The following is a 13,155-nucleotide window of genomic DNA, read 5'->3' on the forward strand; positions in this document are numbered from 1 at the left end:
AGGCGGGAGAGCGACAGGCAGCGGAGATGTGTATAGCTCAGGACAGGGAGTTCCTCAGTGTGGCACGTTCAGCAGCGGCGCGTGCAGCGCTAATGGCTGCAGGCTCGCATTAGTGATGGTGGGGGATGGGCCGGTTTACACACGCCGCTGGAGGAGCTCTGATCTGACGCTCCGCTGCAGAATCATGCTGTGAAAGCACCACTGAAAAGTGCTCTAAGTAACTCAGGTTTAATGCAGTTATTCATTTACATTCACTTAATCTTTGTAGTAGTAAATGATGGATTGAAGTCAGTTTTTCAAAAAAAATGTTATGCACATTATAGATCATATTGGGAACAATTCATCCGTGCATGTTTCTTTAAAAAAAAAAAAAAAAAAAAAAAAAAAAAGTTGAAAATGCATCACTTTAAAAAAATTTTTTTTTTAAATGCTCCACAAAAATTCATAGTTGTTAATCCTCTGACAAACCTACTCCATTTTATATCTATTGGTGGATGACATCACAGATATTTTTATGCTTTTACATTACCTAAGCATTAAACGGGTATTATTTTAGCATTAAATAAAAAATTACACTGCTGATGCAAAATATTACGCTCTGTTCGAAAGCATTTTTTTTAATAGAAATTCAAATTTATTCAGCAAGGGTGAATTAAATCAATCAAAAGTGACATTTATGATTGCACAAAAAAAGTACTTTTTTTTTTTTTTATGTAAATGCTGCTGTTTTGAACTTTGCATTCAGTGAAGAATCCTAAATCTTGTTTTCAACAGTAAATATTTCTTATTTCATTAGAAAATTCAGGAGTAAATTGCATTTTAAAATGTATTCAAATAGTTATTTTTTATATTGTTACATTAATATTTTACAATATTATTGTTTACTTTTTGATCAAATAAATCCAGCCTAACGCTACAATAAGATTTATTAGTTAACATGAGTGAAGTACATTAGTTACATGAACTAAGAATGAACAATACTTCCACAGCATTTGTTAATGTTAATTTCAATGTTAATTTCATTTACTAATGCATTATTAAAATCACAAGTTGTGTTTGTTAACATTAAGCACTGTGAACTAACATGCACAAACAATAAACAACTGTATTTTTATTAACTAACATTAACTAAGATTAATAAATAGTGTAGTAAATGTATTGCTCATTACATAATGTTAACAAATGATACCTTATTGTAAAGTGTTACTGGAAAAAATGCTTAATCTTGCCAACCCCGAACTTTTGAAGTGCATATTATCTAAAAGTTTAAATACCTGTGCTCTTACGTTTGGTGTTTTTAGGAAGAACATTCGCTGAAAGGCAAACCGGTCTCCAATACTCGTACTTGAGTGGGCGGATATCACTGAGCAGCTGATGACAGTATCTTTTAGTACGCTCTTTGACCTATGCATGTTTGGCTCGACAGCGTCGCCGCTACACTGGCAGAGAGCAGGACCTCGTGCTCGTGTGACGCCTTGTCTGCTCTCTATGAATTTAAATTGAAACGCTACAGCCGTTCAAGCTGCAGTGAGTTTCATAGATGCTGATTGTCTTGTTTTTTTTTTTTCCTCCATAGATGGGTCTTGCGACCGCTAACGGCCCGTTCGGGCAGCAGTACGCACAGGGTTCGGTCCAGCAGATGTCCGGCGCTGGATTAAACACTCAGATCCAGAACAAGGCAGCTCTTCCCAACAGCCTCCAGCCCACCCTGAAGGGTGCTTCCAGCGTGCCAAATCTGGTGAGTAACCCTCCTCAGCTGGCTCCAGTTCAGTCCTGAACACTTCAGGCCTCGCTTGTCTGCGTCACGCATCTATTCAGCAGCTATTTATTCATTCGAAGAGCTAATTGAGGTGCGTGTTTACACGCGACAGAATATGACGCAAAAAATGGATAAACTGGCTGAATGAAGACTTCAAATTATGTTTGAACAGTCATGTCTTAAAAAATTGAATTTGGCTGCTGCAGCATTGTGTAATTAGGTCAAGGTGTATTTATTTTAATTTGCTTTATTTTTTTAGTTTTGTTTTTGAGAGCATTTCTTGAACACTGAAAACTGGAGTAATGAGGCTGAAAAATTCAGCTTTGCATCGCAGGAATCAATTTTATTAGAAGTCCACTTCCAGAACGAAAATGTACAGATAATTTACTCACCCCCTTGTCATCAAAGATGTTCATGTCTTTCTTTCTTCAGTCAATAAGAAACCATTTCTTGAGGAAAACATTCCCAAATTTTTCTCCATATAGTGGACATTAATGTTTGAACTTCCAAAATACAGTTTAAATGCAGCTTCAAATGGCTCTAAATGATCTCAGCCAAGGAAGAAGGGTCTTATCTAGCGAAACGATTGGTCATTTTCAAAACAAATTGACAATTTCTATACTTTTTAACCTCAAATGCTCATCTAAGTCTGCATGAACTCTTTTTTTCCGATTCAATATGGTCAATACAGTTAGGGTATGTCAAAAAACTCCCTTCTCGTTTTCTTTCCCAACTTCAAAATCGCCCTACATTGCTGTAGAAGTACCAACCCAGTGTTTACAAAGTGAACATGCAGAGAAGAGCAAACGGCCTTAACAAAAAAATGTTTTTGACATTGAATAAGAAAGCGAGACGGGAGTTTATCAACATACCGTGACCGTGTTGACCCAGATTGCACAGACCACACATGCCGATCGCAGTAATGAGGCAAGGCGTGCGTTTGAGGTTAAAAAAGAAAATCAATTTGTTTTAAAAAATGACAGATCGTTTCGCTAGATAAGACCCTTCTGCCTTGGTTTAGAGCCATTTGAAGCTGCATTTAAACTGCATTTTGGAAGTTCAAACTTGAGCACCATTGAAATCCACTATGTGGAGAAAAATTTTGGAATTTTTCCTCAAGAAACTTAATTTCTTATCAACTGAAGAAAAAAAGACATTAACATCTTGGATGACAAGACGGTGAGTACATTATATGCAATATATTTCACAATATTACTGATTGTGCCTGGACAGTTTACAAATAAGAAATGTTAAAATAATTCTGCATTGCTGAAGCCAAAAGAACAGAACACATTGTTTTGATTAAGGCGTAAAATGGATGCTTAACACCTCGGCGAATAAAATCACAACTTTACAGCCTCTCGTGGCTTGAGGCTTTCTTCTAACCGGATTATTGAGGATTTTTAGAAAGAATTGTTACTTTATATAACAACTGAAATGGAGCCTTTATCTAATCGAGACTCTTCCCTTCCAGCTGCAGCAGCAGGTGCCCTCGGTGGGCATGGTCCCGGGACAGGGGGTGTCGGCCGGCCCCACGGCCGACCCGGAGAAGCGCAAACTGATCCAGCAGCAGCTGGTCCTGCTGCTTCACGCCCACAAGTGCCAGCGGCGAGAGCAGGCCAACGGCGAAGTGCGCGCCTGCGCCCTGCCCCACTGCCGCACCATGAAGAACGTCCTCAACCACATGACCCACTGCCAGGCGGGGAAATCCTGCCAAGGTGAGAGGCAGAATGAGACTGGTTATGTTAATATATAACTAGACTCCAGCACTTTACCCCAAGCTCTGAATTTTATAGAAATCACGGTCTGTCATGTGCCATCTCGGGAGTCTATTTGAAAGCGCTTGTTTCTCCGTCTCTTTGTCCACAACCATATTTTGGTGATGACTGTACATCTCAGTGTTGTTAAACTGTCTGGCCGGGCACTCAGGCTTCGTGTAAACTTGGGAAGTCACTCGTGGCTCTTGCGGTCTCACTGTCTAAGTATGAAGGAGTCTGGAACGTCGAAACCCCTTTTATTCCTTGACATGATTTCATTTGGGCGGAGTGTTTTATTATGGTGTGAAAAACAAATGTCGAAAACTCTTGGTCATCAAAAGTGTTATGTTTGATTTATTAGTTGTGCTTGTTAAGATGAACATGACTATTGTTATTGCTCTTGGCTGCTTGGCTTACATTGCAGGAGGGACCTGAGCCATGTCTAAGGACCTTAATATCATAAGCTATTTTTGACACCCAATCTGGACCCATTTCGCACATTTCCACAGCAGAAACTGGAATGGAAAAATGTTTAAATAACAAACAAGTTGTTGCAAAACTACATTGCATCCATTTTAATGAACCACACTACACTGTATGTGTTGTCTTGCACAGATGCTCTAGCCCAATTCTTTTAAACCAAAATGATTTTTATTACAAATATAACGCAAGTAGTTTACTGAATTTTGGTTGTAAGTAGATAAAACAGTTATAAGATTAGGTCTTTTCCAGATTAAAATTTCCTGATAATTTACTCAGACCCATGTCATCCAAAATGTTCAAATCTTTATTTCTTTAGTCGCAAAAAAATTAAGGTTTTTGAGGAAAACATTACAGGATTTTTCCCTATATAGTGGACTTCAATGGGGACGAAGGAAGAAGTTGCAGGTTCAGTGCAGCTTTGAAGGGCTCTACATGATCCCAGCCGAGGAATAAGAGTCTTAACTAGCGAAACGATCGTTCATTTTCTAAAAAAAAATTAAAATTCACATACTGTTTAACCACAAATGCTCATCTTGCACTAGCTCTGCGATGCGCGTCCGTGACTTCACATTACGTAATCACATTGGAAAGGTCACTCGTGGTTAGTTCATCGCCTGTGTACTTTGGTAGGGTAGGGTAGGGTAAAAACTTTAATATCTCCTTCAACTTCAAAATCCAAACACATCGTTGTTTTACCTTTTTTTTTTTTTTTTTTTTTTTTTTAAAGGGGGTTTCACTTTCTTTGTGCGTTCGATTTGTAAACACTGGGGTGGTACTTCCGCCTACATTGTGTGTGCGTGATTACGTAATGCATGAGGTCAAGCTAGTGCAAGATGAGCATTTGTGGTTCAAAAGTATATACATTTTTTTTTTTTTTTTTTTTTTTTTTTTTTAAAATGACAAGTTGTTTGCTAGATTAGACCCTTATTCCTCTTTTGGGATCATTTTCCAACTCCCCTAGAGTTAAACAGTTACGTTTTACCGTTTTCGAATCCATCCAGCCGATCTCTGGGTCTGGCGGTAGCACTTTTAGCGTAGCTTTGCATAGATCATTGAATCTGATTAGACCGTTAGCATCTCGCTCAAAAATGACCAAAGCGTTTCGATATTTTTTCTATTCATTTTTGAGTGAGATGCTAACGGTCTAATCAGATTCAATGATCTATGCTAAGCTATGCTAAAGGTGCTACCGCCAGACCCGGAGATCGGCTGAATGGATTCGAAAGCGGTAAAACTCAACTGTTTAACTTTATGGAAGTTGAAAAATGAGCCTACTTTCAAAAAAAGTGGAGTGTTCCTTTAATACAAACTTAATGACAGGCTCCTTTAAATTGGGCAAAAAAACCTGCTAACTTGTTGCTTTTTTTTTTTTTTTTTTTTTTTTTTTTTATTCGCCTGTCATGTTGAAAAAAAGCCATTCATGTGTTCAGCCCTGATTGTTTTTCTTCAGACCAATAATATATAACTTACATAATCATCTAATAGGCTGAAATGTGTGGAACCCCATTCCGACCACTGAATTAAAAAAAAAAAAAAAGAAAGGTTATTGTAACTTTTTTTTTTTTTCGAACAATTCTGACCTTTTTTTCCCCTCAGAATTGTGATACAAACTCACAATTTTGACTTTTTTTCTTGCAAAAAGTTTGTCTCTCACAATTCTGACTTTTATTTCTCACAGTTGAGTTTGTATCATGCAATTCTGAGGGTAAAAAAGTCAAAATTCTGAGTGTATGTCTCACAATTCTGACTTTATAACTTTCAGTTATGAGTTTGTATCATGCAATTCTAAGAAAAAAAAAAAAGTCAGTTTTGCGAGTTTGTCTTACGATTCTGAATTTATAATTTACAATTTTGAGTTTATTTCATTGTAATACTGACATCATGTCTCAGAATTGCGAGTTTATCTCACAATTCCATCCTTATAACTTGCATAAATAGATAAAACCATGGCAATTACTTTTTTTTTTTTTTTTATTTTTTTTTTTAAATTTAGTGGTGAAAATGGGCTTCCACAGAAATGTGATGTTTGACATTTTACAGAACTATTTTTTATCAAAAACTTGCATAATTTTAAAGTGTGAAGTTGTTCAAAGCATAGTTATTGCCATTATTTTACAGTTTGGGCAGTTACCATAGACATGGGTGGCATTTTAAAACAATGTTGCTACCTAAACATGTTCTATTCTGATATCGGAATTTTTCAAAACAGATTTCAAGATTTTGCTGATTCCAACAAGGTTTTGAAGAAAAACTCCCCATTTTCCCAGTAACCAACCATGCTCTAATGTCCTGAGCAGCTGTTTGGCAATCATTATACATGTTTTTATTCATCAGGGTTTTCAGATTCTAAGTGTGTGATTGCTCAGTAGTGTAATTTTTCTCTGCAGCATAACAAAGTTTTTGATTTTTATTTTTTTTCCCCTCTGTTTTTACAGTGGCTCACTGCGCCTCCTCTAGACAGATCATCTCGCACTGGAAGAACTGCACCCGGCATGACTGCCCCGTCTGTCTGCCCCTGAAAAACGCCAGCGACAAGAGAAACCAGCAGCGTAAGTCATGCTCTAATTAGAAATAAACCACCTACACTGATGCGTTGTCTGCATGAGTTATTTTCAAGCTGAATTTTGATCATATTTTTAAATATGAAGGTTATACATCATGGTGCTGTATGGCAATGCATAAAACAGAAAACAACACAAAAAAAATTCTAACAGCACTATTATGTGATTTAATTGTTCTGGTTAAATGCTGAGTCTGGCGAATAAATATAAATATTTTGAATAATCTCTTATTGGAGCGAATTAATATTTTTTGCAATTAAAAGTAATACAGAAAATAATCCTTTCTGCCCTAATTCACAAAAGTATAAAACAATTATTTAAGTGTATAAACGCAGATTTATTACTCTGCCGATTGAGTGCTTGCATCTCATGCTTTGAAATACATGGTACGTTTAGATGAGTGCTGCCACCTGTAGGTCGTGCAAGCAGCTCGACTGCGCTCTGAATGTGAAAGCATGAAACCAGCAGCGGATTCCGGCAGGCAGCGGGACTGTAATCTGACACCGCGGGGGAGGGGCTCCACCCCTGGTTTTTCTCAGGGGGCGGGACACCGAGAGCTCCCACTCTCTGATTGGACAGCCCATCGCTGACTCGTTTAAATCCCCCTGTAGTGGCAACAGAAGCACGTTCTCCCAGTGTCTCTTGCAGTTCTGCTCTCCGCCACTGCTAAGAGTGCTCTGTGTTTGCAAAATGGCTATTCCACTTTAGTCGCTTGTGTTTCCAGTTGCAATTATACCTAATACAAATAATACCTAAAATATATTTTCATTTTAAAGCAAGATAGGTGACTAGTATAAAAAATAAGTTAACTAAGCACCATATATCCCCTGTTGATTTATACATTAAAATTTGCAGGCATATTTTGTATTACATGTTTTTATGAGATGCAAATGATGCATTATCTAATTATTTATGCATTTCCAGAACAGAAATCTGAATATTGCATAAAGACAGTTTTAAAATTCTTTTATGTAGGTTGCAAATTTGAGTCAAAGGAGAGGGCATTTTGGATGAGACTTTGTCAGCAGCCAGGAAAAAAAAAAGTTTGCCACATTTTTAGAAATAAAATATGTAAATCAGGTTAATTATATTAAAACCTTCAGAATATATGAATAAAAGCAGTTTGATTTAATTCAACAAACACTGTTTCTGCTATTTGCAGCGATGCTGAGCTCCCCGAACACTGGCATGCAGGCTCCACTGGGCCCGGTGGGCACAAGTCAACCCACTGCACCTATCAGCAGCGGCACGCACATAGACCCCAGCTCTATGCAGAGGGCGTACGCAGCACTGGGCCTCCCATATGGGAACCAGCCAGGTGCGCAGACGCAGGTTGCAGGACAGCAGCCCACGCAGACCCAGCAGCAGATGCGCTCGATGCCTGCACTAGGTATCAACTTCAAAAAGTGTTTTTTGAGGAAGAGTGGTTTATTGCAAACAATTTGATGTTCCATGTTCATTATTAACCTTGAAAGCTGCTATCATTCTGTAACTTCATCTTGCATCATATTGATTACTATGAGCTGTTTACCAAGCATGCACACACAGTTTTATTGCATAACTATATTTACTAAATGCAATTGATTGAATGTCTTCAAACGTGCACACAAGTGCATCACAGTTTTTATTGCATAGTTACATTTAATGAATGCAATTCTTTATACATGCACAAGTGCATCAGGATCTTTATTGCATAATTAGATTTACCCCAAAATTGGCATCAAGTGCAATAGATTTAATTGCATCTGTTGTCAGAATGCATTGAAATTCATACTGCTCCTCATATTGTGTATCCATGTGTAACCCGTGTCTGGTTTCTCACAACATCTTCAGGCACTAACCAGATGAACATCGGCGGTAACGGTATGGCCGATCAGACGAGCCTTCACACTGATTCCTCTCTCCCCTCATCCCTCAACAACAAGTGAGTCTTTTCACCTTCACCCCTCACCTTTAACCTCTCACACACACTGCAGAGCTGTGGGGTACAGCAATGTAAGAGAGCAAACAATGTCATTGTGGAATGATTTTACCGCTATAAGCAGTCAAATGTCAAAATCTGGGGAAAATATTTCAAAATGCTTTGTTTAAAAACTACTGAAACATTTTTTTTGGACTGATTTTGTCTGAAATTACATCATTCCAGTTTGTTCTTGGATTTTATTTGAAGAACGCAAGTTTTTGGGAAGAGGGTTTTACCATGTGACTTACGAAAACTGATGTTGTAATCTTGCTCCAACAGTCAGATGATGTCAGACGGGTCGAACATGGGCGGCGCGGGAAACCTGCCCACAGCTGCACCGCTGTCAATGCCTGGCATGAAGAAGCCCTGGCACGAGCATGTCACTCAGGACTTGAGGAATCACCTAGTGCACAAGCTGTAAGTTGGAGAGGTCGTCATGTTTCAAAATCATAATTTGTCAAGGGAAATTCTCTTAACACTGTAATCTCTACAGAGTTCAAGCCATATTCCCGACCCCAGACCCTGCAGCACTGAAGGACAGACGCATGGAGAACTTGGTCGCTTATGCGCGTAAGGTGGAAGGGGACATGTATGAGTCTGCCAACAGCAGGGTAAAGCATCTAAACTTACGTGCAACGTTTCAACCTATCTTCATGATGGTGTTTTGTAACTGTAGGAAGGCTCCAGGTGGCTCGTGTTTTTATATCTCTTAACATCTTGTGTGCAGGATGAGTATTACCACTTTCTGGCTGAGAAGATCTATAAGATTCAAAAGGAGCTGGAGGAGAAGAGAAAGTCCAGGCTGTCGAAGCCCCAGATTGGCCCTCAGGGTCCTCAGCAGCCTGGCCTTCCCCAGCCCAACGCTATGGGACCTGGACAAGCCATCCGGCCTCCAAGTTAGTGACTTTGTTTTTGTTTTTTCGTTTAATGATCTGAACTAATAGACGTTGTATTTCCCTGGCTGCTTTCTTGATTAGCTGCTGAACATATGCCTTATTTCCTCAGATGGACCTGTTCCTATGCCCAACGTGCCAAATCAGTTGATGACCCGGATGCAGGTCCCTCAAGGTATGGTTTTTCGTTCTGTATACATATATACACTACCGTTCAAAAGTTTGAGTTTGTAAAGTTTAAATGCATGTAATGCTCACCAAGGCTCCATTTATTTGATTAAAAAAGACACAAAAAAAACTGTAATATTGTGAAGTATTATTACAATTTAAAAGAACTGTTTCCTGTTTGCATTTGTCTGTAATTTGTGATGCAAAGCTGAATTTTCAGCTTCATTACTCCAGTCTTCAGTATCACATGATCAAAAATCATTCTAATATGCTGAGTTGATGCTCAGGAAACATTTATTATTATTATTATTATTAATGTTGAAAACAGTTGTGCTTACACTTTTGTGGAAACCCTGATAAATGTAGTTTTTCTAGAGAACGTCAAAAAAACCCAGCATTTATTTAAAATGCATTTCAAGTGTCTTGAACGTCATTTTTGACAGTAACATCAGTTTAATTCCTTTTTGGTGTAATTTTTTGGCAAGATGTAATAACTTAATCTCTGAAAACTGGCCTTTCTGATTTTTTTTTTTTGTTATAAGTAAATTTGTGACATTTGAGGTCAACCTCAATTTAATCAGTTTCAGCAATATTAGCAAAAATTATAGACTTAAATTATTGGCACTCTGAAATATGTCATATTACAGAAATAAAATGGGTTGAGAATGCCGTTTCATGTTGAATAGGGTAGGAAAAAAGCAGTTGGGCAGGTCATACTGGTAGCGCAGGAATTACTCAAAAGCTTCAATCTCCCGTTGAACAGAATAGTGCTTTACCTTTTTTTTTAATGTGGTGGTGTTTTTTTTTTTTTTTTTTTTTTTTTAATCATGTTCTTCAGGGATGGGCCAGTTCAACCCTGTTACCATGCAGAATGTGCAGATGTCCCAGTCACCGGTGGGAGCTCCTCGGGCTGCCTCCCCCATGACCCACCCCACTCAGATGGGCATGAGTACCGTTCCAGCGGTAAGCAACAAGATGCGATTCTAGATTGATTCAATTTTTGTAGTTTTTGGAATTTTGTATTTTAAAACGGTGTTTTTAGTTAAATTTAAATGTTTTCTCAGTTCATTTTAAGTTTAAAGTCAATATTTTTCCTGAGTTGTGCGTCATTTTGGATTTGCCTCAACTAAAACAAGCTTGTTTTGCTAAAAGGTAAACTTATCAATAGCTTTTTCACCATGTTGTGCCCAAATTGGTTTTTGGTAGAGCAAAAACCCACTTTTCTGGCTCAAATCTAATTTCTCTTCATTCTTTTGCAGATGGGTATGTCTCCCTCCAGGATGCCGCAGGCACCAGCCATGATGGGAGGCCATGCTAACAACATGGTGGGCCAGACGCCCAACCAGAACCAGTTCATGAACCAGACGCCGTTTCCACCTTCAGCCGGGAGCATGAATGTGAATGTAAACCTGGCCCAGCAGTCGGGACAGACTGTCCCACAGGTGAGGATTCAGAAATGTAACATCTCCACTGTGGTTTAATTGCTTGTAGTGTTACTTGTGGTGTTTATAAGAGACGCTTTACCACCACAAACACTTGTTGTCTTCCTGTCATAGAGTGCATTAGTTCCCGCCCACGTTTTCAGTGGCGATGGTTCCGGAAGTGCTTTTTGCATTCATTTTTCCATAGAGATTAAAAAGTTACAAGCCATGAACTAAACCAATCAGCAATGAGGAGAAGCGCAACATTACAAACTTTTATTTGAAGCACAAATGTTTTTGAAAATCAAACTGAAAAAGGCATGTTTATATTCGAATATTTACTTTATTTGAAAGTGTCGGAAGACCGACTTGATTACGTCATTAGCCGTGCTACATTGGAGTGGATGTTCCCTTTTTGCTGCCATTTGCTCACTGCACCTCTCTGATTGGTGGAATGAATTTTTTTTTGGAATTATGGGTAATGTAGTTTTTCAACAGGTTTCCTGCTGTGAAATTGAGTTCTTTAAAAAAATCAGTTAAAATAATGCAGTCTGATGGGTTAAACAAAAAAAGCATGTCATCGATTAACAACCTTTTTGATAGGGCTGCCCTTGACTAAAGATTTTTTCTGGTCGACTAGTAGTCGCTCATTTTAAGCATTACTAGACACACATTTATTAATAAACCATATAAATCATTTGTAATAATGAGACTTTAATTGCCTAGATAGCATAATAAGTGTTCAAGTGCACGCAAAAAAGCTTGCCACAGCACACTGACAGATATGTGTGTGTGTGTGTGTGTGTGTGTATATATATATATATATATATATATATATATATATATATATATAGAGAGAGAGAGAGAGAGATATAGAGAGAGAGAGAGAGAGAGATATAGAGATATAGAGATATAGATATATAGATATATAGGTAGATATAGATATATATTTTTCATATGTGTATGAAAGAGACCGAGATGGCAGAAAGCACATCCTGTTTGCTTTCATTATTTTGCAAAAGCACAATGTTTTGTTGTTATTGTGAGTGCACCCACAAAAATGTAGCCTTTACAGATTCGAAACAGATATTACTCTTAACTGTATGACCAAAAATGACTAGTGTTTTAAGTGCGACTATTAGGGGGCAGCCATACTTTTTTGTGTGTGTTTTTTTTTTTTTTTTTTTTTTTTAAAGGTTTGAGTTAATACTCAATTTTCTTATGGAGAAAATGGAGTTTTTACTTCTGGAACCCGAATATTGCACTCTGTTGTAGTTTGTTGTGCTATATCTGAGTCGGTATGCCCTCCATCTCTCCTCTGCAGCAGCAGCAGAACGCTAACCTGACCCTGAATCCCGTGGGCCCTCTGGGCACCCCATCCGCCCTGTGCTCCACCCCTCCTCCACCCTCTGCATCCACCCCGGCAGCTGCCGCTAACCTACAGCCACTCCAGACCCAGCCTTCCACGCCGGCCTCGGCCGGGGGCCACGTCACGCCCACCCACATCCCCAGTGGCTTGCCCCGCCCTCCCTCAGTCTTGGGCTCCTCCCCTGCTCCCTCCCAGCCGCTCACGCCCCTGCAGCCCCAGCCTGAGCCCCCCATGCAGATGCAGCAGCCCACCTCTGTGCAAGCGCAGCAGCCCAGCACTCCGGTGAGGATCACCATGAAAACACAGCCTCGATTGCAGTTGTATGCCATGACGCTGTTTAACTCATGTTGTTCCTCGTTTGTCTGTCCGTTAGCTCTCTCAGATGGCTGCTAGCGTTGATAATAGAGTTCCCACACCTGCATCCGTGGCTGAGACCCACTCCCAGCAAGCTTTGCCACCCGACTACCCTGCTGCTGAACCCAAAACCGAGCATCAGGAAGACGAGCAGGAATTTGAGTCTGGGAAAAAGCGGCCTGATGTCAAGATGGAGGTGTGACATTGTTGAAACTGATCTTAAAATAAGCTGGTTCAGCGATTCTTGACTTTGTTTGTGTTTGCTCAGTTTTACATCACCGTTTGAAAGTAAGAAATGAATTAATGTTGGTAAGATTTTTTTTTTTTTTCAACAAGGAAGCTTTAAATTGATCAGAAGTAAGAGTAAATGCATTTGGAATGTAAAAAAAAATCTTTTTCAAATAAATGTTCTTTTTTTATTTTATAT

General features: G+C 38.9%; 1 protein-coding gene across 3 annotated transcripts in view; it reads left to right on the forward strand.

Annotated features, from left to right (window-relative positions):
• Positions 1–13,155, forward strand: part of crebbpb (CREB binding protein b) — a 41,647-nt gene that overhangs the window by 14,199 nt on the left and 14,293 nt on the right. For 2 of the 3 annotated variants that reach the window (XM_051101971.1, XM_051101986.1), the window contains exons 3-15: positions 1,577–1,738; positions 3,234–3,477; positions 6,435–6,548; positions 7,723–7,950; positions 8,394–8,484; positions 8,803–8,940; positions 9,017–9,134; positions 9,251–9,419; positions 9,529–9,591; positions 10,423–10,547; positions 10,844–11,026; positions 12,330–12,656; positions 12,748–12,924. In XM_051101971.1, the coding sequence (XP_050957928.1) occupies positions 1,577–1,738; positions 3,234–3,477; positions 6,435–6,548; positions 7,723–7,950; positions 8,394–8,484; positions 8,803–8,940; positions 9,017–9,134; positions 9,251–9,419; positions 9,529–9,591; positions 10,423–10,547; positions 10,844–11,026; positions 12,330–12,656; positions 12,748–12,924 (2,139 nt within the window). The remainder of the gene's footprint in view (positions 1–1,576; positions 1,739–3,233; positions 3,478–6,434; positions 6,549–7,722; positions 7,951–8,393; positions 8,485–8,802; positions 8,941–9,016; positions 9,135–9,250; positions 9,420–9,528; positions 9,592–10,422; positions 10,548–10,843; positions 11,027–12,329; positions 12,657–12,747; positions 12,925–13,155) is intronic. The other variant, XM_051101977.1, reaches the window with a different exon arrangement.

This window comes from Labeo rohita, chromosome 3 (genome assembly GCF_022985175.1).
Source record: "Labeo rohita strain BAU-BD-2019 chromosome 3, IGBB_LRoh.1.0, whole genome shotgun sequence".
NCBI classification, from domain to species: domain Eukaryota; kingdom Metazoa; phylum Chordata; class Actinopteri; order Cypriniformes; family Cyprinidae; genus Labeo; species Labeo rohita.